Source organism: Pelmatolapia mariae, linkage group LG10_11 (genome assembly GCF_036321145.2).
Source record: "Pelmatolapia mariae isolate MD_Pm_ZW linkage group LG10_11, Pm_UMD_F_2, whole genome shotgun sequence".
Lineage (NCBI taxonomy): Eukaryota > Metazoa > Chordata > Actinopteri > Cichliformes > Cichlidae > Pelmatolapia > Pelmatolapia mariae.
In genome coordinates this window covers 55,927,982-55,954,608 of record NC_086236.1, presented here as the reverse complement: position 1 = coordinate 55,954,608, position 26,627 = coordinate 55,927,982, and the positions used below count along the sequence as shown (strand labels likewise).

At 40.2% G+C, this 26,627-nt stretch overlaps 2 protein-coding genes across 3 annotated transcripts; one reads left to right on the top strand and one right to left on the bottom strand.

Moving 5' to 3' along the window:
• Positions 1 to 505: 505 nt before the first annotated feature.
• Positions 506 to 18,649, bottom strand: LOC134635619 (potassium-transporting ATPase alpha chain 1). Of its 2 annotated transcripts, XM_063485017.2 has the most exons (25): positions 18,409 to 18,649; positions 8,796 to 8,968; positions 8,246 to 8,350; positions 7,999 to 8,058; positions 7,643 to 7,846; positions 7,330 to 7,443; positions 7,055 to 7,189; positions 6,626 to 6,743; positions 6,197 to 6,465; positions 5,917 to 5,995; positions 5,342 to 5,461; positions 5,142 to 5,251; positions 4,755 to 4,889; positions 4,442 to 4,634; positions 4,067 to 4,242; positions 3,825 to 3,961; positions 3,525 to 3,675; positions 3,086 to 3,254; positions 2,723 to 2,877; positions 2,364 to 2,487; positions 1,985 to 2,130; positions 1,733 to 1,866; positions 1,200 to 1,301; positions 876 to 967; positions 509 to 788 (listed from the first exon to the last, which is right to left on the bottom strand). In XM_063485017.2, the coding sequence occupies exons 2-25, from the start codon at positions 8,799 to 8,801 to the stop codon at positions 760 to 762; spliced, it is 3,063 nt and encodes a 1,020-aa protein (XP_063341087.1). In that variant the 5' UTR covers positions 8,802 to 8,968; positions 18,409 to 18,649; the 3' UTR covers positions 509 to 759. The 2 variants fall into 2 exon arrangements, with proteins under 2 accessions (XP_063341088.1, XP_063341087.1); XM_063485018.1 differs by lacking the exon at positions 18,409 to 18,649 and having other exon boundaries at positions 506 to 788; positions 8,796 to 8,922.
• Positions 12,405 to 20,930, top strand: tbrg4 (transforming growth factor beta regulator 4). Its single transcript, XM_063485019.1, has 11 exons — positions 12,405 to 12,498; positions 12,965 to 13,474; positions 13,588 to 13,908; positions 15,691 to 15,865; positions 16,029 to 16,186; positions 16,276 to 16,386; positions 16,480 to 16,624; positions 19,113 to 19,355; positions 19,445 to 19,556; positions 19,690 to 19,804; positions 20,383 to 20,930. The coding sequence occupies exons 2-11, from the start codon at positions 13,052 to 13,054 to the stop codon at positions 20,482 to 20,484; spliced, it is 1,905 nt and encodes a 634-aa protein (XP_063341089.1). The 5' UTR covers positions 12,405 to 12,498; positions 12,965 to 13,051; the 3' UTR covers positions 20,485 to 20,930.
• Positions 20,931 to 26,627: the final 5,697 nt, after the last annotated feature.

Sequence of the window (26,627 nt, the reverse complement as noted above, 5' to 3'; positions counted from 1 at the left end):
ATTTGTAATGCCAAAATATCGTTGTTAGTCAAAAATTTGCAAATGTACCTTTTTGCAAAAAATCATTAATTTTGATTTTTGATTAAGATCCTGAATCAAGATGCAGAAAAAATTATTTTAATTTTAATAGAAGTCCAATGTGCCAGCTCAAATTTGGGTGTAAAAATCCAAATTGTTTATTATTTGCTTAATAAACAATATAATTTTAGTTTAAATAATTTTTTGACAAATTTCTAAAATATCTGTGTGTGCTTGTATTTATGGCGGTTGCACTCCATATTAGCTATAAAGACCTCTGTCACATTAATTTAAAAAGTTATTCTTAACCATTAAAACTGATAACCCAACATCTGGAGTGAATCACATGTGCAGTGTTAACATTTGTGAAACACATAGTAGGTTGGAAAAGGTCAGCACACATGAAGCATATTTTATTAAATACTTTGAATTTTGTAATTGATTTGACAGTCATAAAATTCATTATTAATATAAATACAATGCAATCAGTCAAAGATTTGCAAAAACACACATCTGTGAATTTTTGAAATAGTGATTAACCCTTTTTTATTTTGTCAAAAGCATTTAGGAAGTTTTGAAAATTCATAAATTTCTGAAATTAAAGGCTTTAAATACATAAATCTCAGTGAAATGCAGATAAGTGTTGAATTGGGTGACATTCTCCTGGTTTGTCATGTTCTGTGAATAAAGGATGCTTTCATGCATGTCACTGGATGAAAGGCTGAAATTTCTTCTATGATCTCAGTAGTATAATTCCTGATCCCACCAACCTGTGAAATAGCAAGAGATAGATTCATCGTCATGGAATTAGAATGGTTAATTTAATGATTGAAGAAGAAGAAGATTTTTAAACTTACTTCCTGGGTGTCTTCTCACTCCCAACTTCCTGATCTCATCATAGACAAAGATTAAAATACCAAATGGAACTGGAACAAACCACCACTGAACCCTGAAGAGAAAATAACCCAATGTGTTAACATTTAAAGAACCTTTTGGTTATTAACAAGCAAAAATGATTGTGTAAGTTAGTAAGTATAATATTAAACATTTTCTACCTATTGTTTCAATATTATGTTTTAATAAAAGATGCGTTCTGTAGATTACTGACAATTTGTTTTCTAATCCAGTCTGAACTATGATTTTAAGATGGTGACCATGTAAATGAGGACCTGTGTTTTTACCTGATGGGCATAAAGTTGAAGATATTGGGCATTCCAGGGCAGTAGCAAAGCAGATTACCCAGGCAGAGCTGGAAGACTATGGCGGACACCAGGACTCGGTTCCTGCACATGAAAACATAAAATCTCCCAGTCGGATCTTGTTACAGTCACTTATTAGACCAAAGTTACCCTTATGGCAAAACACATGGGAAATTTCCCAGATAAATGTATCAAACTTGTGTTTTGTGTTTAGGAATTGCAAAATTAGTGTTTAACAAAGACTCTGCTCTTAAGCTCTTAAGAAAAGTGGCTATACAAGCGTCTAATGTTGCCACTTTCCTGACTCTAGTTTCATGTGTTGCACTTAAAGCTCTTTTTGCTTAACTTCAAGACAATCAGCAGGGTTAGCTATCTTGGATAACAGTTAAACACTCAGACGGGAATTATGCTGGTTTTCTACTTTATCCTGCTTTCACAGTTATTGACAAACTAAAAATGTTCCCGCTTCACATTTAGCTAGTAGCAAGTCATGGTATAGACGGGTCTTTGCTGACCTGAAGAAGCCTTGCTGGAATGCAGAGAGACGTCGTGTTTTCCTGATGAGCACATCTGCGATCTGGCAAATCTCTATACTGACGAAAAACACGGTGTAGCACGTATATTCTTGATACAGCCTCTGACTGTAGGTCTGCACACAGAGAAGAGGAAATGAGAGAGTAAGTCCTTCCATAAAAAAATTACAAATATCCCTATTACCAAAAACACTTATAGTAACACTGAAAGTAAAACAGAAGGTCTAAACTAACCCATTCTTGTCCATAGCTGTCTTGTAAGTCTTGAAGTTTGACGTCTTCCCACTGACCCCGCAGGCCAACGCATAAGAGTGGAAACCAACCCTCCTGAGCCATTGCGGTGAAATAATCAGTAAAACCTGCGTAAGACTGAATGGCTCCTAAAACAGAGATAGATAAAAAGGGTCAGAAGTTTCTAAACAGTATGTAGATGCAGAGAGACCAAAATAGATATTCTAAGTATTAGCAGTACCATCTCATCTTCTAGACTTTACAGGATGGACTGAGATAGTTTTGTGTTTGTCATTCAGTTAAGGGTAACTGGGATAAGCAATTCCAATAGTAAAACTGTACTGCATGTATATTTTAATGACACAAACACTTATAGCCGCACCTATCTGGAAGTACGAATACACAGCCAGGGCTTCGTTCACTAGGCGATCGCGCCGGGGGTTCCTAGGTTTAAGGTGCATGATGTCACTCTCTGCTCTCTCGTATGCCAGAGAAACAGAGGGGAACTACACCAGAGAGAGAAATAAACATACGAGATATCAGTCCAAAGCACATATGAGAGTGAAGAATATATTAATATCACTAAATCACCTGCTGTTAAGGGCTAAACTGTGTGTGAGTGGTGCAAGCAAATATAGGATAACAGCAATCATCACCAGTTAAACCAAATTATCAGTGTAATGACCGTAATTAAGCAATTTTCTTCCTTAAGGAACTGGTACTAATGACATAATTACTTACAATGTCAGTGGCCAGTTCAATGAACAGGATGGTGATGCAGCCGAGAGGAAGAGGCACGCTGACGGTGATGTAGACCAGATATGGAGTCAGCTCAGGAATGTTTTTTGTTAGCGTGTAGGCAATAGACTTCTTCAGGTTGTCAAAGATAAGACGGCCTACAGACACACATATACAGGTGTGACAACAAAAGGTCTCAATGTGCTTTCGCTTTAACTGTTCATTGATTAGTACAAGCAACTGCAGGATCTTTATATTTACCATAGGTTTTACCTCAAAATCAATAGTACTTTAAGTAGGAAGATATAAATTCACTCTACATACGACCACTTTTAATACACTGCAGAGTTTCTTCTCAAGTCTCACCCTGCTCCACTCCGGTGACAATAGAAGCAAAGTTGTCGTCCAGTAAGATCATGTCTGCTGCGTTCTTCGCAGCATCTGAGCCAGCGATCCCCATGGCGACGCCAATATCGGCCTTCTTAAGAGCGGGAGAGTCGTTCACGCCATCACCTGTCACAGCCACAATGGAGCCCTGGGGTGGTGAAAGATGAAAACAGTCATTAACCTGAACACACTGGGTAAAATGATATGAGCAAACCAATCTCTTCCCCTGCTGCTTCTTCATTCACTGTCCTCACAGGGGGACCATAGTAAGGTCTAATATCTAATATCTTACTGTAAGGGGACCGTAAGATATTAGCATATGCTTTTATGAAACATGTGCACAACAAATTTAAAAGTCAGGCCGCGAGTTATGAGGTGGAGGCAGGGTAGAGAGAGGTCACAGTGTATTTGTATTTACCAAACGCTGACAGCTCTCCACAATAATCAGTTTCTGCTGAGGGGATGTTCTTGCAAACACCATCTCAGGATGGTTGCGCAGCGCCTCGTCCAATTCGTCGCTGCTCATGTCTTTCAGCTGGCCACCGCTGATCACACAAGCACGAGCTTCACTGTGCAGACACATACAATAAATATACATAGTTTATTTGTTTGTAACAGACATATGCTGAATGATTGTGAGAAATAAACATTAGACTCAAATGTACAGACAGTCAAATGTATAAGCTACTGAAATGGGAATTGTTTAAACTGTGGACACCTCTTGTTGACTTGTTCCACAGGTATGCGCTTCCTCTGGGCAATATCTTCTACTGTTTCACTGCCTTCTGAGATGATGCCAACATTAGCTGCTATTGCCTTTGCAGTAATTGGATGGTCTCCAGTTACCATGATAACCTAAAGTTATGAGGAAAAAAATTGCATTACGTGAGTAAAAACTATTTTTTTAGAACTCAAATCATCTAAAAAACAAGCCGTTTAAGTGTGGCCATAGTAACGCACCCTGATACCAGCAGTACGGCATTTCATCACTGCATCGGGTACAGTGGCTCTTGGTGGGTCAATCATTGAGATGAGGCCAGCAAAGCACAATCCAGATGTGGGGAAATTCATGTCATCCGTTTCAAATTGATAGCCACGAGGAAACTCTTTCTCATTTAGATAAAGGTGACAGAAACCTGGGAGCGCAGGGAAGGATGGTTAAAAATACAAAACCCAAAGCACCACCAAAATTAATTATGTATTATCAATTATTACAGGCCATAACACAAAAGTGATTACAGTGAAAATGTTTTGAAAGATTTGCTCAAACCTCCAACAGTGTGTGGCGGGAAAAACAAACAACTCTAGCAACATTTTAATGAGAAACACTCTAACCCAGTACTCTTTCTCCCAGCCCTCCCAGGTCCATGTAAGCCGTCTGAAAAGATTCGCTCCACTGCTCATCCAGCGGCAGCTCCTGGCCTTTTACCAAAATGGTGGAGCAGCGTTCCAAGATACGTTCTGGTGCTCCCTTCATCACCAGCAGATAGCGCAGGTCCAGTGGATCCTCTAGTTCATGGATAGACAGCTAAGGATCAGACAAGACAATTAAGTAATGTAAAACTCCAGGTGACCACAAAATGATCTCTTTTTTTATCATTAAGAATGCAGGGATTCATCAATCATGAAAAAATATCTCTGTTGCTACCTGAAACTTGTTGGTAGAGTTGAAAGGCACTTCCACAATTTTCTTAAAGCGGTTTCGGTAGTCCATGGTGTTTCCTACAGTGAGCTCAGTGAACTTGAGCAGAGCGGTCTCAGATGCATCTCCAACCACAATCCGCTATGAGAGGCGGTAAAAGCAATGTGATGAGAACAAATCTTTTCATGAAAGAATTAGATAATGGGCCACCGAGCTACTATAACTTTATATAATGTTTATAATAAAGCAAGACTAAATGCAACATTTTGCAGGGTCAGAGTTGCACTATATGCAAGCTGACTCCAAATCAAGTCACACCAAGTTTAATTAAATAGCACAGAGTTCACGTAATTACATACATATGAGACAGTAACACCAGAAAATATCCTGTACCTTAGGAATGGGTATTCCTTCCTGGTCCGGTTTGAATATAGCTCTGTTGCAGAGGGCTGCAACTCTCGCCAGGGAACGCCATGTCTCTGATGACTGATCAAAACTTTGACCTATGCATATTTAATTATTGTTATATAGAACTGTTTACAGCAATACAACTGGGTGATTTCAAAGGCACTGCTTTAAATGTGCTTATTTACCAGACTGATCTTCTGTGGTATCAGCAGCGTGAATGTGGTTGTCAAACCAAAGGTGAGCTACAGTCATCCTGTTCTGGGTCAGTGTGCCCGTCTTATCCGAACAGATCACTGAAGTGGAACCTAGGCACACAAGGGTCAAAGGTTACACACGTGTCTTCTTTACGTACGAGAGACTGGATTTTATGAGGACATTTTTACGATGTTATGAATTGCATACGTGATAAACTTTTTGATGAATGGCAATGGCAGTTTTTATTCATAAGACATTTCATTACATATGCTTCATATGAAAGAGAAAACATAAAAAAATGTAGGTTTATTATAACTTGAGACAATAAAACAGCCAAAAAAAAACAATTTAACACACAGACAGATATAAACTGTCAAGCCTGTGAAAAACCACTCAGCGCATTATTAACTAATATCTAAATATTGCCAAACTTGCAATGATGTTATCACCACAATTCAACTCAGTGAGACTTTAAATAATCTATTTATAAATAAAATGATCCCTTTCAACATGAAGTGATTTTATAATAAGCTGTCTCTGTTGAGTAACAGTCTGATATGCTGACCTAATGTCTCCACGGCCTCCAGGTTCTTCACAACACAGTTCTTCCTGGCAAGTCGCTTAGCAGTGAGAGACAGACAAACCTGTCAAAAAGAAACAGTTTGTTATGGGCTGGTGTGTTACTACAAAGAAGAACCACAGCAAAAATGAGTAACTACATTAATCTGTGTACTAATACACAACACGTGATTCTTCAAAAGGAGCACTTGTAAAGCTGGGTTCTCTTATTATAAGACAGACAGGTATTTGACACACACAGATGTTATAGTAGATGTGAAACTTACGGTTACTGTAGCAAGTAGCCCTTCTGGCACATAAGCCACCACAATAGCCATGAAGAAGATCATGGCTTCCAGGAAGGCATATCCAATAAACATGGCAACCACAAAGAAGGTAAACCCAAAAAAGATCGCAAGACCAGCAATGATGTCCACAAAATGCTCAATCTCGATAGCGATAGGCGTCTTCTCGTTTCCGACACCACTTGCTAAGCTGGCAATCCGACCGATGATGGTACGATCGCCTGTGTTAATGATCACGCCAGTGGCCACACCTGGAGAGGAGAGGAGATACTGTATGTCTGTTTACCGTGTTTAGTTACTGCTTCTGCTTCACAACAAACTGAAAAATATTAGCAGAAGCCATCATAGGCCTATTTTAAGCAAAAATAATGTGTTAAACAGTACAAAAGCCAAACCTATTATCTAATGTACCTTCCAGACAGGTTGTGGAGAAGAAAGCAATGTTCCTGGTCTCCAGGGGATTCTCGTGAGTACATTCGGGGCTCCTGGTTTGTGGTTCCGACTCCCCAGTCAAGGACGAGTTGTCAACCTGGCACACAAAGTATATTTACAAAAGATTTCCTACATATCTGCATGTTGAAATCGAGATAAGAAACAGAGGTGTGCGATAATGGACCGAGCTCTTTAATGTTTTTAATTCCATTAGACAAGTAAATGTGAACCTTTTAGTGTCCCTCCATTATTCAAATCATCAACTCGTGTTATTTAAAGAAATTTTACTTTTTAAAGTTTGATCATAGGCCTGCATTATAACATAGCATTATAACATTTCTAACAAAGCATCCAATGCTATAGGACAGTATCCTGTCCACAGTGCACTGCAATATGTGTGTATTTTACCTTGCAGCCCTGACTAGTGATGATGCGAATATCAGCAGGGACTCTGTCTCCTCCTTTGATCTCCACCAGATCCCCCACCACTAGTTCGTAGGCATTGATCTGGTTCTTCTGACCATCACGGATTACTAGGGCTTGCTAATGTTGGAGAGTGGGTTGCCAGATTAGACAAGATGAAAGAGGATTAAAACATGAAGGCCAGAGAGATATAACAGAAGTCATTAATAATATAGGCCAACATTTGGTAACATTTTGACACCTGCATTTGTGCAACTTACTTGTGGAACTAGGTTTTTGAAGCTGGCAATGATGTTGGTACTCTTGAATTCTTGGTAGTAACCAAAACAACCGGTTACCACGACAACAGCAATAAGGACAATGGCCAAGTACAGCTGGAGTGAGAGAGAGAGACAGAGGATGTTAAAATAGGATGTTGTTGCCCTCCTTCCCACACTCTCTCTTCATTTACCTCCCAGTTCTCTCCGATACTTCCTGCTCAAATCAATTTACATGAGCCATAATGCATTCGGTCTTTCCCCCCCAGTTGTACACTAAAGGAGAAGCAAGAGAAAGGGAAGAGTGCCGACTCACATCATCAAAGCTTGTGAGGTTCCCTCTTCCAAGTTCAATTCCAAAGGCGATGAAGCAGATAACAGCGGCAACCCACATGAGACACTGGAGGCCTCCAGCCAGCTGCCTGGCAAACTTCACATACTCAGGAGTTCCTTTAGGAGGCTTCAGCTCATTAAGACCATCTCTCTCCAAGATCTCTCGGGCGAATGAGGAGGTCAAGCCCTGTGGATGGAGTACAGAGCAAGACACATGAAAAAAAGTGAACTTTAAAAAAGGACAGAGGAACCGCCTTTGTCTTGTTTAATGTTGCATAATAAATAATAAATAAACAAAAGTAAAAACAAGACTGAAATAAAAGATGAGAAATGTCTTACTTTATCGACACTGGTGGTGTACCTCATTTCAAGCTCTTCAATTGTTATTTCATGGTCATCCTGCAGAAGGAGACAGACAACATTACAGATTCAGAAATCTTCCAAAGGGGAGATAGGAGTGAGCTAAGGTTATGTACTCATATCTAAATTGATGCATTTTGGTCAGATCTCAACAGCAGCTGGAATAAGTTATAAAAGTAACGTGGAAAAGGTGATAAAAGAACAGAGCTTTCTTAAAATCACTCACTATATCCATTTCTTTTTTCATCCCCTCCAGTTTTTCCTTCTTCTTCATCTTTTTCTTCTTCTTCTTGTCCATGTCGCCGTTCATTTCGAACATGTCGTATGAGTCCTGAATGCAGGTAGATATGGAAAAAATACTTAAGTCCATATATTTTTTGATGGTGAAGAGACCAAAACAAAAATAATTTCATACATTTGGTATACACAGTACCCTTCAATGTGACCTTTGTATTGCTAACATTAAATGCTTATTAAATGAGTTTTATGTTAAATTATTTTTTTACCACTTCATTACAAAACCCACAGATAAACTGTACAGTTAGATAAATAATACGTATGTGTTTATGTATATATCTGAAATTATGCATTGCTAATTTCAACGGAGCCATTTCTGTATACTGCACAGTTATTTATAGACATCTACAAACATATACGCTTTTTAGAACCCATTCCCAAATATACCAGAAACTACAAAACAGGTCAATTTTATTCTTAAATTAGATCGACCTGCTGCTCTTTTTCACACTTAATTCATAATATTCTGTGTCACCTACCTTCATGGTTGCAGGTGTGACAGGGGAAGGTGCTCCCAAATCAATGGAGGTCCACACCACTCGGTCCTTCTTTGCCCCCGAAATTTTGTCACTTAAGGTACAGTCCCGAACACGCGCCCTGTTTCTCACTCTCTCTCACACACACACACGATCATACACACACACACAATGGTCTGAGACACAACAAATTTTCTGAGAAAGGTTTTTATACCTCAAAAAGTCCTTTTAATTTGCACATGCGCACTCACACTGCCGGAAACAGACTAGTGTTTATCAAGCAGCCTGCGTAAAATGTCACCTCTAGTCAGGTTACACGGAACACACACACACACACGCACACACACACACACACACACTCACAAGCTTATGATATGAGTGAAACTGTATTGTGTATCTCTTATCTAACCTTAGCATGTTTTTCCTGATAAACTGAATGAAATTAAAAGCAAGGAACAATGAAGGTTAATAGAGACCAATGTCATTCCAACCACATAATCTTAACATTGCAGTGCACCCACTACCTGCCAATATTGAAAAATAATCCACTTTACATTGATAGATTCTGATAAATTCAGACATCTAATTGACTGAATTATTGAAAATAATTCACTGATTATTACTAATTATATAAGTATATAACAAAATGTAGTTCTGATGGCAAAGACATGAAAAAACAGACATAACTAAAATTCACAGCCTAACAGCTGTGCCACAGGACCAGACAGCCAATGACGGCCTGCAGCTCCACAAAGCAAAATACAAACAGAAACATCAGAGGGAAAATTGCCTGCAGCTTGTGTTAATCAGCTGTCACACCTGCTGCCAATCTCAACTTATCTGCGGTGCTGGAGCAGGTTACCTCGACCACAGAGGAAGGTTAATGGTGTCAGCGTGTTCACTGATGTCGCTTGCCTCCCGCTGCAAGCTGAGTGTCGCAGAGACTGGCACTGTAACAGCTCATGCTCTTTTGGTCTAAGCCCATATCCTCCTCCGTTAACAGCATTAACCCCAAACTACCACCACATGTTATTAATGCACTCCTGTCTGTCCACAGGTGTGGAATGTGGTTGCCATTTATGTTCGTTTGTGATTCCTACAGCTGCGTCACAGCACTAAAAATAAAAAGTAAAGCAAAAAAAAACATGAGCACTAGATCACATATATGTGTAAATTTATTGTGCTTTACCAAATAGCTAAAGAACCCATTCAAATATGCATGTGATATGTGAGTATCTGGGTCTATTATCTGCTATATTAATGTCAATGAGATGATGCAAATTAATTTTACCAGTTCCTGCTACCTTATTCTGAATCACCACCTTTACTGGCTATTTGATTTTTAAACATTAGCAATTGCAAATCAGTCGGTTTAGTCCAAATCAAAAAACTGTAATGATGAATAGGCTATGTGGTTGATAAGTACAAAAAAAGATTTAGCTTGTATAGAGCCGGTCGTGTTGAGGGACAAAACGTTTTGTAGTTTTGACTCAGTTTGGACTTTGCTTATCAGATATTAGATTGGAAAGACGCAAAGAAGAAAAAAATATGATTGTAATTTTTAGAAATACATTTAAAAATAATAAATGGACAGTTCAGAGTTGATTTATGTATCAATATATACTTTAACTATAATAGCCTGTGGTTATGTACCAAACAGAGTTAAGGTCATACTGTCCCTTACCTGTTCCTACGTAGAACTCTTTGCATGCTGCGTAAATAAAAAGATAAATAGCAGGTACGATAAGCTGTGTTTAAGGGAGTCAATATTATACCACACTGTATAATGGTCTGTACAACAGTGGTTAGATAATCAAAGTACTTTTATCAGCTCTAAGAACGCAGTGCTGGAGGGTGGATAGGTGAGGGGAAACTCTCTGCTCAGATTGTCGTCTGCAGCCCCAAACATGACAGAGCCTCTGCCGTGTTTTTACAGATGTCTGCAGACACTCATCGTTGTACCACTCTCCCTTCCTCACTTATACATACTGACAATGGCTTGAATGCAAAATTTCAAGTTTTTAAATATTGCTCCATCAGACCTCTCGCCACTGATTTTTGTTCAGTTTTTGTGTAATTTGACATATATCAGCCTGTTTCCCTTCCTTAAGCATGTCTTCATTACAGCCAACCTTCCACTGAGACCATTTCTGATGAGGCTCTAGCAAACAGTAGATGGGTAGAATAAAGGTCCAGATGCATATCTCATGTTCTGTATCAGGACTTTGCTTAATTGTTTCCAATTTCATGAGAACATGACTTTCAGATACTGTTCATCTGTTGTAAATAGTGTTTTGGGCTGCTACTTATTCTTTTGTCCTCCATCCAGGGCTGAACTTTTAGTCGAGGTGGCCCACAATGATTACTCAGTATATATTTATTATTGATACTGACACAAGTTTTAGTCAGTTGGTACTATAAGCAGTGGCCATTCACTGGTCAAGTAGCCATTCATTTTGCCTGAACCCTTGAACTTCTCCCTTCCTTATTATGTCCCTCCATCTATTTTCTTACTGAGTTAATTTAACCCCTCCTTTGTCTCTTCCTCACTCTGTTGTTGGGGCTGCTGTCCCGCATCCTGCACTTCTCCATGACTAATGCTAACAACAGCAGCCTCCTGTGACTGCGAGAAAGTCACCATAAAAGGTTTGTATTTTGTTTGATTTTGCTGGTACTGTGTGTATGTGTGTGTGTGTGTGTGTGTGTGTGTGTGTGTGTGGTGTGTGTGTGTGTGTTTGTTTGTTTGTTTGTTTGTTTTTCTCTCTCTCTCAGCTTTTCAGCTCCACCTTTTCACCGCTTTCATTAGACTTTCCATTGGCCCATTAAATCCAGGTATGCCACATTCAGACAGTCCAGCCCTGCCTCCACCGCTCTGGTTTTCGTTTTTGTTTTTGCTGTAGCTCTTTGGAAATCACTTTGCCTGTCAAAATGGTAACCTACAATAATATAGAAAATAAAATGGGAACTAGTGATGGGTTTTTGTGCCTAAAGATAGAATTTAAAATTAGTTCTTTGCTAAGTTGTCTGTTATGTGTAGACACAGCACTGGTTCACCCCTTTTTGAATGATTCTTTGGTCAATGTTAAGTGGCTGATCAAAAACAAAAAAAAGAAGAAGAAGAAAAAGAAAAAGCCCAATTCCTGTGAAAATGGCCAGGTACAAGGACAGTGTTGATGAATGAAAAAGCAGCCAATGTCCAAAAATTGACTGACCCTCAGAAAATTTGTAGAACTATTGCTGAAGAAGAAGAAAAAATGTAAGCAAAATATAAAAAAGTAATGCAGTGGGTGGTTCAAGAGTTTTGCACAGTGCTTTCTCCTGTCAAGTGTGATGAGAGCGTTCACACCAACTGTGACGGTAAACTAAGTAGCTTGCAAATAAGACAGATTTGCCCTGAATGTGAGCTTCATTTCATTCATGAACTGGTGAACGTTTGGATTTGCTTTATGTAGAAATGCATAACATTATAAAATAGATTTAAGTAAAAGGCTGCTTTTTGTCCAACAATAAAGTCAAACACACGTTCTGCGCTATTGAGCGCGCCCTGGACTCTCGATTCTTGTCGGGCGACTCGAAACATTTCCAGCCAATAACAGCGACATCCGCTGATCACGTGACAGCGTCCGACGACGTCAATTTTCTGCGACCACCTCTCCTAGACGCTTTCCATGTGAACAACTTTCGCCAAAATGATCGTAAATTAAAGGTAAGCCTTTGGTTATTTAGGTAGCCGGTGAAACTGTGCAGTGAGTCTGCTCTCCGACGCACAGACACGAGTATTATGAGGGGAGGTAGATGGAAGATCGGCGTTTCACTGCGCCTCTTCCTCTCTACAAGGTCAGGATTCAACGTTACGTGACAAGACCAGCGTATTCTCTCTGGCTGCCGGGTTCCGTGTAAAGAAGAGGGGTTTTAATCAGCGTTACAATAGCATGTACTGCAGAGCTAGGTTTAGATGCATTATTGACGAAGAAAAAGTGCGTACCACTGGTTACACAACCACTTTTATCACCATTAGCGACGCTGTTCAGGAAATCTGTATCACAAGTAGAAGATGAAACATGGCTAAAGCATTTGGCGGACTTGAAAATGTGTTAACTTGTAGTGAGATTTAAAAGGCGACCCTTTTCTTATAGCCACACTTAATGTTGAATTCTCTACTGCCCCCTCAGGTTTTAAGTGGGATGGTGACACCAGCTGCTGAGCCGTGAGAAAGCCCTTCTTTCCTGTCTTTAGCCACTCTCTGTCTCTCAGACTCCATGGCTGGCCGCCTCCTGGGCAGATGTGCCCGTCTGGTCTGCAGGTCCTCCTCTCAGGCCTCAGCTGCTGCTGCTGCTCGCCTACCTCTATCTGCTGCTGGGCCTGCAGAGTTTCAAAGAGCTAAGGGCTGGCCATGGCTCACAGAGAGGTCAATGTGTGAAAGAACAGCAGTTACCAAAGAAGACCACTATTCAGTGAGCCCTACTCGCACACAGCTGGACGAATCGGTGGACAAGGCAACAGTGCCAGAGGACATCCTGTCTGCTTGGGAAAAGTATGGAGGTAATGGTAATCAAGCTGCCACCGCTCTCATGAAGTGGGCCCAGCTGGTACTAAAAACGAAGGGAAAGTTTAAGGAACAACAACCAGAACTGATGATGGATTCAAGGCTCCTGGATATGATGAATACTTTATCTCGGCAGGTACATGAGTGAAGTGCACTAGCTCTGCCCTCATCTATTAAAGTTATCAACATTCAAAAGGATTTTAAGCTGTCTGTTGAGATAAATATCTCATTTATCTTTGTGTATTCTAGGTGTCCTCTGTGTGGAACAGCAGTCTAGTGACTGTCTTGCGAACTCTCTGGATTATGGGCGTTTCCCCCGGCGATCCGGTGCTCAGTTCTGTCCAGACAGAAGTCCTGTGGAGAATTCGAAGGCTGACGTACAGACAGCTGGGCTACTTGGTAGACTGGGGAGCAGGCAGGAAAGGTCAGCAGGATGTGGAACTGGTGAACGCTACGCTTAAACAACTTGAACTGCGCTGGACTGAGATTGATGATGCGAAAACTGTCAGTGCACTGATATCCAAAGGAGAACGCATGTCGCCAAGCTTGATGGACAGACTGGAGGACAAGGTATCGGACTTCAAACAACGGTCACCTTTAAAACACGGTTAAAGTTCCAGTTTTGAAGTTTTAAGTTTTAATGTCAGTGTTTTAGGCAGATTTCTGTGTTTAAATGTTTGGCCCTTCTTACTGGGTTAAAGTCATTTGCATGCAATCCCTTGAGATTGCTAAATGGAGAAAGCATGTGTGAAATTTTATATATATATTATAGAAAAAGTTGAAATATTAATGTGTTGATTAGAAATGATAAAAATGATTGTGTCTGTAGTGGCAGCACAGTGAAAGTAACTTAGAGTTAGACACTGTGTCCATATAAATAAAACTCTGTACAGAGATTTTACCTAGTATTTAAGGCAGTGATACAGTCATCTTATTCTTTCATTTAAGTTCTTTTGGAGTATAAATATAACCTAAGAGTGGGATATGTTAATATATTTTGCCTCAGCTTACTGTCATTTTCCTCTGTGCATTTCTTCGAGTATTATTTTGCTGTTTTCATCTAACTTACTATTATCATTTTTATATTATTACTCCATTCTAGGGCTGGGCGATATGACCCAAAATTCATATCTCGATATTTTTTAGCTGGATGGCGATATACGATATATATCTTGATTTTTTTTTTTTTTTTAAAGCCATAAGGTAAGAACAAAAAGAGAGTTCTTAGTCAAAGCTGTGTCCCAGATGTCACACAGGCACTTTTATTAACATACAGCGTAGATGTACATGAAGAAATTACTCAAAAATAAATTATCAGCATTTTTTAAACAATAATGCTCCATAAATAAAAGAAAATGTTGTTTTTGTGCATAACAAAAAGCTCACAATTGTGCAGTCAAAATGTAAACTAAAAGACGCTGAGAATAATAACAAAGACAGGCAGATTTCACAGCTGCTCTATTCCCAAGTTCTACTGCGTGACTGACAGCCTTGAGTTTGAAATCCTCTTCCTAACCGTGTCTCTTAACAGGTGCCATTTATGGCCCTTATACACACACAATACGGTAATATTACGTTGAAGCACAGTACGTATCACTCCGCGAGGCTCCAGACTACGGTAGCCGTAATGCCCCGACAATCCATCAAGCGGTGCAGCTCCGTAGCTTACCAAAGTCGTACTAAAACATTTTTTGACAGATTGCTGAGCGCCGTGTACCACATAAAATCGGTTCGCGGTCAGTAAGCACAACCAGAATTCATACATAAGGCGCACTGCACAAAATGAAAGGATTTTAGGCCGCTGCATGTCGTTAGCGCGGTTAGCTCGTTAGCGCGGTTAGCTCGCTAACACGTTGACGCCGTCCAGCCCCACGCACGGGGCGATCCGCGATAACTCGTTAACGGAGATTTGCCGTGTTCATCTTGTCGTTGCCTGCAGGTGAAGCTATGGGGGAGGGAGAGTTGTGTTCAGTGAAGGAGAGGCGAGGCCAAGTAACGTTGCGTAGAGACAAAAGTGGACGAAAGAGAGGCAAACTTGCGGCTCCACAAGTATAATTATAACGTAACATATACTATATCGATATAAACGATATTTTCACATCTTATATCTCGTATGAAAATATATCGATATTTTTTAAAAAAACTCGATGTATCGCCCAGCCCTACTCCATTCCCTAATTATTATTATTATTATTGTTTTTATTCTTCTTGAATTACTTGTGTTGTTTCTTTGTTAATTTTAATTACTTATGCAGCTGGGCAAGCTCAGTTGTTTAATGTGCTATATGAATACATTGATTTGACTTGACATATATTGAAATCATATGAAGGATCCTCTTTCTCCACTTTTAGGCTTTGGAGCTTGCAGAGGGCTTTTCAGGAGAAGATATTCGCAAAGTCTGTGTATCTTTGGCAGCTCAGAGTCGCAGAAGTGTCCCACTTCTCAGGGCTCTGTCCTACCACCTTCTCCAGAAACCCTCGGCAGAGTTCACTACACCTTTGATAATGGACATGGCCTTTGCATACGGTAATAACACCATAAATAATAGGCTATGTATGTGTTATCATCACAAGTCTTTATATTAGGTTTGATAAACCTGATGAATGAGGTTTGGTTGTGTTTTTTGTATATGACTGTCTGCTCACACACTCTGCGCTGCTAACAACAGAACCTTTATCATTTCTTTTAGGGAAGCTGAGTTTCCACCATTCTCAGGTATTTCAGCGAATGGCCTCAGAGTTATTACCCAGAGTCCCTGAGCTCAGTTCTGCTGACATCACACGCTGTGCTAAGTCACTTGGTTTTCTCAAATGGCTTCATATGCCTCTCTTTGAAGCCTTTGCTGAGGTGAGTAATCAGCCCCTGATAAAAAACATTTTCAAAATGTTGTGCATCTGTGATCTTAAATTCTCTCTCTGTACATTTTGTTTTATCAGCACTACACAGCAAACAGCGACAAGTATACTACTTCTCAGCTGTGTAATCTGCTCATGACTTTTGCCAGACTGGGCTTTCAGCCCAGCAAAGGAGAAGAGTTCTTTAACAAGGTGCTAATGTCATTAAAGGCTTTTTGTTGATTGTGCACATTTCGTTCTGCTTCCTAACTGAAACGATTGCTCTCTGTGCCATTTTGATTAAAGGTGCACTCTGTGTTGGAGAAGGCTCTCTCAGGCCTGGAACCCTTTCTGAAAACGGATGTGGTTTGGTCTCTGTGTGTGCTACAGCAGGCCAAACCCCACTATCTCATTCCCCTCATACAGCAAAATCACGTTTCCAAACTTTCAGGTAAGACTCAGTACTGTGTGTGCGTTTATCCTCAATTCTCAGTTCTGCAGATATGCGCCTTATATGACACAGCAGGCTCACACAAGTAAATCAGGTTTCCTCTAAATTGTCAGACGTTCATGGTGAAATACACGGCCTGCTCCTTTAAAGTAGGAGAGGCTGGTGAATGTGCTTCAGGAAACTGATAAGGAAGCCCCTATCACATTACCAAAATTCCTGGTATTCATTGAGGCAGAAACAACAGATGATAACAGCAGGACATCCAATCAGACCCAGAGAACCAGCACAAAGATTGTTTTGCCAAATAAAATAAAAGACTTGAAAAACATCCCTCCCACAATTCAGACCCGAATCCCCACACAGCACCTATGTGATACCACAGAGGAAAGAGATACTGGCTGAAAGTTTTACGAGCTGAAACATGGAGGAAATGTTCACCACAGCTGTCATGGAGACCGATACATAAAGCAGCTCAAAGATTGTAAACTAAGTAGTCATACCATACCATAATAAAGAGCTGACAGGAACATGTTGGCATGGGATACTTTTTTAATGCAGTTGATTCATTTTATTCTGACTTTATGTGCATTACAATAATCTAATGCTTGTTTTACCTTTACTGCAAACTTCTTAAAGTATATTTAAAAGAAAATGGAATTTAGATACAAAATATGATACTGTTCCCTTAAAAATAAATACTGAGCTGCCTTGGTGGTGGTCTGCGTTCTCTGAGTCTCTCTTGTATTTTATGTTGTGCTTGTTCAGTTTTTGAGAGATTTTGAGTTTGTTCGGTTGCTACCTTTGCAAGGTCTCCCTTGTAAAACCAGATTTGATCTCAGTGGTACTTCCTTGTTAAATAAAGGGAATAGATAAAATGAATTGACCCCGTAGTTTTCTTAATCACAGGTTTTAGCCCTAACTGTGGTTGGTGTGCACAAACAAAGACAACTGTATAGATCTCTTACCACTCACAGTAGCTGGTGAAGTAGAGCTGAGTGACTGACTCAATGTAACTGCAATGCAGCGATGCTAACCACAAAACTGTTTGGGCTATATAGGCAAGACAGGAAGGAAATTTTTATGGAAATATATATATATTAGGGGTGCAACGATACACAAAATTCACGGTTCGGTTCGATACTTTGGTGTCACGGTTCGATATTTTTTCGATACAAAAAATGTTCATGCTTTTTTAATTTGTCATTTATTAAAATTATAAATATATATTTTAACTCAAAAGTACAGTTTTTAAATTTAATGTTGCTGAAACGACAAAGTAATAAAAACATAAATATCTCATGGAGAAATCCCTCATCTTTGGAAAAGAGAGTTTATTACAGAGAAATGGCTCTTTCCAAAATAAAAGCTATACTATACGCTTCTTCTGGGATATACTCTCAGCAGCATATTAAACATATCAGGTCCCCATAAGGAGAATCATGTGCTAACGGCTGTCTAAATGACTCGGGTAAAGTTTGTAGCATGCGTGCTTGTTGTTTTTGTCTGCTTCCACTTGCCTTTGCACTAGGATGATGTCGGAGTAAATGTGCAGTCATATTCGTTGTGTTCCCACTAGTGCTGTCAGCGTTAATCTGAAATGACATTAATGCCACAACACGGCAAATCTCCGTTAACGAGCTACCGCGGATCGCCCCGTGCGTGGGGCTGGACAGCGTCAACACGTTAACGAGCAAACTGCGCTAAGCACTAGTTCCCACCCATGTAATTGAGCATTGCGTGGCACATCCGACATACTGTTTTAATTTTGTCCATGATGCGCTTACCTTCAGGGTCATACGTCACATGAAGACCAAAACAGTTCCAAAGGCCAGATCTGAATGAGGGTGGGGGAGGTTCAATTTGCCATGTTGCAACGAGCTAAGCTTCTGTCTTGCTAGCTTGCACTGCGCTCAGTGGATCTGCGCTCGACAGTGCAGCCTAGGCGGAGTAGTCGAACGCAGATCCACTGAGCTCTCAACACAGACAGCATCGTCAGAAGAAAAGTTGATAAAATAAATTAAAAATTTTGTATTGTTCGATACACATGCGTACCGAACCGAAAGCACTGTATCGAACGGTTCAATATCGATACGAGTATCGTTGCACCCCTAATATATATATATATATATATATATATATATATATATATATATATATATATATATATATATATATATATATATATATATATATATATATATGACCTCAGATTTCTCTGATTCTCATCTTTTTTTAATGTTGTGTTGTAGCATCTTTCTGGGTATTTATGGTTAACTACCTAAATACCATTCCTGCTCAGCAGATGGCAGTATCACACCACTATATTTCTGACAGGACAAGATTGATCATCAGTCCCATTTTCCTGTAGAGACAAAAAATTGCTTTGTTTCCTCAAACCTTCTTGTAAGGGTTTTGGAAGCCCTGTTGCCAGTGAGTTGTCGTCACTCATTCTCTCTTTCCTTTGTGGTTTTTTTTTTCCTCACTATAGAAGGAAGTCGAGCTCGAGCGGAGAACTACAAACTGAAGCTCTTGCATATCGCTGCTACTCTCAGCTTGGAGCATTCTGGTTCTTTGGATACTCTGCCCTCTCAGAGTGTCCTGTCTTTTCCGGCCAGCAGCTCCCCCCTGTCCCCTCTGCAGAGAACCCTGAGAGAAACATTACTGAAGTTTGTGGGCGGGAGGTCAGAGGCCCTTCGCATTGGTGTTGACACAGTGTATGGATGGACTATTGGTAAGGAGATATAATAAGCCTGGAGATATAATATGAGATTACATGCATCATCACTACTAGAGCGGTTTTGTTTTTTATGTTGTTCTCAGATGGCGAGCTGGTCGTGGATGCTGACAACAAACCAGTTGACATGGTAACAATAAAAGCCCCTCATCTACCAAGCGGAGGAGGAGATCAGGCTTTACCCACAGGAGCACGACGGTGAGTCATAGGGAAGAGTCATGTGGGTTTGGGTACTTAAAGATTTATTTTGAGCTTTTTAATGTTGCAGCATCTTTTGCTCCAGGAATCTAAATATATTTGTCCTCCTGTTTCCCCACATATGCTTTTTTAGGGTAGCTTTCCTATCTTGGGAATTTCCTAACTTTGGCTCAAAGAGTAAAGACCTTCTGGGACGTTTTGTCATGATGAGGCGACATCTTCAGTTGGCTGGCTTCATCACAGTGGAGGTGAGGAGAAGCCAGCGTTGTAGCAGTGCCTGAGATGGTGGTGTTTTTCCCCCCACAGTGACTGAATAATTTTCTCTATATAGGCTGAACAGCTCTGTTTGTTCTTTAGATTAGTTTTTTTTATTGCCCAAACTCAGACACACACTAAAGCCAACTGAAATAGAGATCTTCTGTTTTTTTCTCTGCTAGTGAGCAATATTTCAAAGAAAAGAGAACCAGCACCGCCGCTGCTGCTGTTTCTGTCAGGCTGATTGTGTGCAAACAATGGAGCTAATACTTGTAGAGCTGAGAGTCAGGTGGGCCCCGCTGCAGTCTGTGGTATAAATAGAGCTCCAGCCGCAGCTCTGCCTCATCTAGGCCAATCCAAGCTCTGTCTCTTCTCTCATCTAGGACAATCTCCTTAGCCAACAGTGGACTCACTTGCTTGTCGGGTTGCAGTGTTTCAGACTGTATTAACTGACCAACTATATGGATCTAAGAGTGAAAACCAACATTTTATTTTAAATATACATCTTTAACGGTGACAGATGGTCATCAGCTCTGTAAACACATGCTTTGTCTGTTTTATTTTCTTTCAGGTGCCGTATTACGAGTGGCTGGAGCTCAAGACAGAGTGGCAGAAATTAGCCTACCTCAAAGATAAAATGGGGAAGGCTGTGGCCGAGGACATGGCCAAGTGAACTGGGCAACATTTGCAGGCTCAGCTAAATCAGAGCTTTCCCAATCAAATGTGGGACCACCGGGAATACACACACCCACGTTCACACACTCAGAACAGAGCAGCATTGCAGAGAAGCTCTCATATACTGGCACGAAAAAAAGAAAAGGGGGAAAAAAAAAGCATATTTTCCATCTGGTTCCCTTGGAAACGTGTGGGGCTTTCCCTGTTTCCATGGTGACAGTGATAAAGAGTTTTGGAGCCAGAGAGGCTGAAATGAACACAACGGCTTCTGCAGAAATTTTATGATCGAGGACTAAGTCATCAGTGGTGACAAGGCAAAACTGAAGCAGCACGGCTGTGTTTAAATTTGTTCCTAATGTGCTCAGCGTCAGGGCGTGAATATACTGAAATAACTTATCTCTGAATGTGTGTCATCTTGTGATGGAATAAATTGTTTTATTGAGATTGTTTTTACCTCCTTTTGTGTTTTAATGCTGTTGCGTTAGTTTGCTTTGAGTGGCACTCAGATACAAGATGCTGAATTCTGTGTTTTGCAGCTAGTTTGCACACTCTCGTGTGTGTGTGTGTGTGTGTGTGTGTGTGTGTGTGTGTGTGTGTGTGGACGGGTATTAACATCTTCATGGGGACCAAAAATTGGTAGTTTACTATACTTGTGGGGACAAACAGCCCTTGTGGGGACCAAAATCCCGGTCCCCACGAGTTTGAAGGCATTTTTGAGCCTCAAAATGTGGTTTTAGTGTCAGGGTTACAATTAGGTTATGGTTAGGTTTAGGGTAAGGGTCAGGGTTAGGCATTCATTTTTGATGGTTAGGGTTAGGGTAAGGGGCTAGGGAAAGCATTGTGTCAATGAGATGTCCCCACAAGGATATAAATACACACGTGTGTGTGTGTGTGTGTGTTGATGAATCTTCTCACTGCTGTGTCAGATAAAATGACGAGTCATTTGATGTCCAGATTTTCTGTATTGAGCGGCCACATGAATTTTGTGAATGTGCTATTTCTTAAATAACTCCACCGCATTTGAATTAATTTTTCCAAACTTCATATCCATGTGCATTAATGTGCATGTTTACTGAAGCCCAGCAGTACGATGAAACATGCTAACGTAAGCTTCACTGATAAAACACTTTGCTCACTTGAAACTGCTTACACATCATCATGGGCAGCTGCAGCAGCTCTCAGTTCAGAGGCTGTTGTGGCATATAGAGGAAGACTGACAACTGCAAACCAGGGCAGAGGAGAGACCTTAACGATGGTTAAAGCACTGCGTGTATAAAACCAGAGCCAAGAAAGAAAATATTACTTAACTCGAATGCACTTTCCAAAGAAATCGATTTGAGATTGCTGCTTCCTCTGTCCTTTTTTTCCTGCTGTTTAAAAGTTGTAGCTTAATGGTGTTAAGCAAAATTTCAGGATAAAAGTAAGATAGGGTTAAAGTTAAATTATTACCTGAACAGTATTTCTGGTAAAAAACAAAAACATGAAATGTGTAACTTTTTGTGTTGCGTGTCTCACAGGAACAATCTGTGGTGGCACTGTGACAATACACAAAATTAAATGTGTGTTTATGGTCCACACTTTTGACTCCCACTTTCTGCATGTTATTAATCACAAATATCGGCAGATTTGACAAAATTAGCTGATAACACCTTCCTATGACTGCTTAGTGGGATTGCTGATGTTAAAGTAAGTGAAATCTAAGGAAAAGTGTGGCATCTTGATATTAAAGAACACTTTCTCTGATGGTCAATCAGTGACTTGGGCAGGACTGCAGGCATTTTCAAGCTCTGTACCTGAATCAAGGAGTAATAACAGAACAGAAGAAGTGTAATGGTAACACTGGTGATGGCTATGCTGACAGCATGTACTCTGCTACATTTTTATTTTGCTCAGCTCCACTCTTTAACCTCCATCAAGACCAGGAAGTTAACAGAGCTTCACACAAGCACTGACGTAAAATGAGATTAGATCTGTTGGCCTCGCGTCACTGACGAGGGAAAGCTGAGTTTCCACCATCCCCCAAAGTACGTCATAATATATGATGCAATGTCCAAATGCAGATTAAGAGAAGTCATTAATTTAGTATTATATAGTATGATATCGGGCACAGCACAGAGACAAGAAAAACTGTTACATGCTTGGTGAAAAATTCATCCAAAATATTCTGGCTGTTGTCAGCTTCTCCCGCTCCAGCTGTTAGTGTATTGAACCACAAAGCAAGCCATATTATTTGTTATATATGCATTACACCACATGCCTGAGCCAGACGTCCAGCTCAGCATTCATCTGTCAGTTAAAGAAGCCCTAAACTGAAGCCTAAATAAATCTGTAGTTTGATGCTTTTGTTTTTTAAATCACCTTGGCTTCAGGTGCAGATTTAATGGGCACAGCAGCACTTTCACATGAAAACTCACAATCTGAGAGGACAATCTGGGAGCTGAAAACCCAGAAACACATTTTTCTTTCAGTTTTTTAAGCTTTGAAGGTTGAGGTCAACTGTGTTGCACAGAGACTATCAGACTTTATCGGACCAGTGAAGCATTAATTACTTGTGCTGAGCTGGCACTCCATCATGGGAAGTTTTGGGTTGCCATAGAAACTACCACTGCTGTTTATTTTGCTCACTGCTGCCACCCCCTCTCGTGCTTTCTATTTCTAGCTAGATTTCCTTCGCTTGTTGTCTATAAAAGAGGAGGGAAAAAACCCAGTGATTGATAGGCAGTTGATTATTTAAAGAGTCATAATCTGAGACAAATGATTGACAAAATCACTGAGAGGCTTTCATCTTTTGTCTCAGATTTTTATTTATTTATTTTTTATTCACAACAATAAAGAGAAAACTGCTGAGGACTTCTGGGGTAAGCCGAGCTGTTGGAACCCACACATGCACTCAAGGCCACAGGGTGGTTTTCTTTTTTGGGGAAAAAAGAAGATATTTTAAGCAATGTTGTTAACGCCTTTCTGACAGCTTCAGTGTTTTCAGTAGTTTGCTGTTTTCTGCTGTTATAATGATTATGCTAGAGTTCTTTCTGTGGCATTTACATCAATGAGACACCAAATTTCTACTCTATTGCAATTTTATGAGAAAAGGTAGAAGAACATTTTTGAAAATCAGAAAGCAGCTCCACTGAAGAGGGAAAAAAAACGCATTCAGATTGAGTATGACACATCTAAGAAGACATTAGTTTGACATAAATGAGGAAAAACAAGAGTTTTCTTTTGACACGGTCAGCAGGAATAAATTATTGTTTATCACTGCTGGGACTCTGACTAATCCCCAACACAGTTACCCTTGACTTCTTATCTCTCAGTAAATGTAATGAGTTTGCACCATTTTTTAATTGAAAACATGACAGTGGCCATAAATTGCTCCATGTTGAACAATGGAACAAGGGTTCCTGCTCTAGGTGTGCAGAAAATGAACTGGCTACACTGTACAGCCAACAAAGTCGAAACTCTGGAGGACATAATGGAGCATTTTAATTCATCCACCTGCTGTTCTGACCTTGACACCATTGTTTCTTGAATTATTAATTTAATACAGACCCATTATTAAATCCTCTTAAAGGAAAACATGTTGAGAAAGCTATTTTGAATAACTTGCCTCAAGAAATGCAAATGCCCTTTTGGTCACATTTCAGCCAGAGTGATTGAAAATGACACTGAGAATGCTGTTTGGCTGTTTAAAAAAACATATTGACATAAAACATATTTTTTGGTACTGCTTGGTCCTAATATCGTCGTTGCACATGCCGTTGGATCATATTCATGTTGAATTAAATGAGGAAAGTGCAGATGCATATGTGAGAGGTTCTATCCCTAAACTTATCTTCTTTTCGGTCCTGCTGTTTATAAGGAGCAGCCAATCAAGTAAAAAAAGTAGGCCTAAAGGCAGGGTAAAGGGAGACAAAATGACCATGGAGCTGGAATTGGTTTTAATCACTACCATTTAAGTGAGAAAAACTTCTGGGCAGACAGGAAAACTGGCAGATATTATCTTGCACAGTCCTGAAATCTAAGCAGACTACTACAACATTTTGGAGTTTGCCAGGTTTTAATGCTCTCACCGGTAAAAATCTTATCTGAGAATAATTTTAATCACAGCTTTGCATGACACTCTCAAGCTCTATTATCTCAAAGAAAGACATTAAAGGTCACGTATCCTGCCAAGAGGAGCTCATTCGTGGTTTCATTTTCAGGAGTAACTATTTTAATACTTTGTCAAATCTAGACCCCAAGAGTGTAACACAGCATTAGCTTATGCTAAAGTGCTGCTGTATATTAGTGTCATGTTAATAAGCAGGGGTGGCTGTGGCTCAGGTGGTAGATCAGCAACTGGTTGGAAGGTTGGTGGTTCGATCCTTTGCTTCCCCAGTCTGCATGTCAAGTATCCTTGAGCAAGATACTAAGTTGCTCTCTGATGTGTTCATCAGAGTGTGAATGTAGATTAGTTTACACTTGTGTTTAGAACTGGGTGTGAATGAGGCATGTTGTGTACAGTGCTTTGAGTATACAGCTACTCTGGGAGAGTAGAAAAGCGCTATATAAGAATCAGTCCATTTATCATTTAAGCAGTCTTGGCTCTAAATACATTTCTCATGAAGAATAAACCTAGTATCTAGAGCTCTTAGGTCATTATGGAGTCTGAAGCAAACGAACAGAAGCTTTTTTAACTGCACACACATGAAATCACCTCCATGATTACTCACATCTGATCTAATTATAGCAGCTTCAGTCACAATGAAAATCTTTATTCTTCTCCTGTGGTTTTGATTGATGAGTTTCTTTGTTCTACTGTTACTTTGTTTCTTGTTGCAATTTGAGGCTGTTATTATCAATTAATGCTTCCCTGAAACAGTATTGCCACCCTGCTTCTGGCCTGCTGTTATTTTATTTTTCCCCTTTAGATGAGAAATATTTGGCATATCACTTAGATATACAAAAGAATTAGCCCATCAACCATATCAACAACAGACTTTGGTCTATCAGGTATCTTAGAACTAGATTACTTGAGCATTATAAAGTACACTGCTCAAAAGAGTGTGATACTTGATCATCACAGTATAACACAAAGTCACCTAAACTTAAGCAATATCAGTCCATTCAGAATGGAGGCATAAACCACTGTAAGCCAGGTGAACAAGACAACCCTCCTGAAGATTGTTGTTTTTGCAGGTGGTGGCTATGGGTCATTGCTATCTCCTTATCCCCCCTGACTGATTTTACTCCAGTTTTGCTTGTTGCAAGTGTCCACTGCATGTCGTATGATATTGTACCTGCAGCCCGTTCAGGTTGCAGCTAAACCAACTCCTTGCAAGAAGGTTTTCTGTATCTCCCAGCAGAGTCTGACGAGTGTGGGAGAGATACCAGGAGAATGGCTGTTACACAAGGATAGAGCCATAGGAGGGAATCAGCCTGGAAGGAGGACTTGTATCTGCTCCTTTGTAGGAGGAGGAACAGGAGGAGCACTCCTAGAGCCCTACAAAATGACCCCAACAGAATACTTATGTGCATGTTCCTCATCTAACTATCAGAGTGAGCCGCTATAAGCATAGCATGAGGTCCCAAAATCCTTTGCTCAAAGATTAACACCATCTATTACCCACTTAGTCTTTGTAAGGCACTTTGAATTGGCTTTTTAAATGATGCTGTCTTAATGAGAGTTGAAGATGGAGGGCAGAAACAGATGTTTTAGTGGCCCTTGGGGCAAATATCTCCTTCTTGATTCCTGTGGGATCAAATCAGAGGCAAAGGGTGTAATCAGCAGTATACTTTCAGGATTCGTTTCTGCGCATTAGATTCTCTGTGTTCAAGGTTTCTCTTTCCACTGTCTCTTTTGTTTTCCATTTGATTTATCCATTTCACTCTTGTTTTTGCAGTACCGCTTCTTTCCTTGGGGGCAGCACTGAGAGATCAGCAGAAATGTGCTGACATCATCTCCAAAGATCCAGTCATAGCTTGGATGGGAGTGAAGGGAAGGGTGGGGGACCAGGGAGGAGAGGAGGGAGAGAGATACAGGGAGGATGGAAGAAGCGAGGAAGATGAGGAGGGAGGAAAGCAGGAACTGGGCATCAAGAGAGAATACTGCAGCTCCCTCTCAGATTCTACACACACACACACACACACACACACACACACACA

Bases quoted from the DNA above. Each gene is read 5' to 3' on its own strand.
- tbrg4 (XM_063485019.1), top strand. From the start codon at position 13,052: ATGGCTGGCCGCCTCCTGGGCAGATGTGCCCGTCTGGTCTGCAGGTCC. The intron at 16,387-16,479 runs GTGCTAATGTCA...TTTTGATTAAAG, and splicing joins GAGAAGAGTTCTTTAACAAG to GTGCACTCTGTGTTGGAGAA. The intron at 19,356-19,444 runs GTAAGGAGATAT...TGTTGTTCTCAG, and splicing joins AGTGTATGGATGGACTATTG to ATGGCGAGCTGGTCGTGGAT.
- LOC134635619 (XM_063485017.2), bottom strand. The intron at 5,252-5,341 runs GTAAATAAGCAC...AAATATGCATAG, and splicing joins TACCACAGAAGATCAGTCTG to GTCAAAGTTTTGATCAGTCA. The intron at 3,255-3,524 runs GTAAATACAAAT...TCACCACCCCAG, and splicing joins TGGAGAGCTGTCAGCGTTTG to GGCTCCATTGTGGCTGTGAC.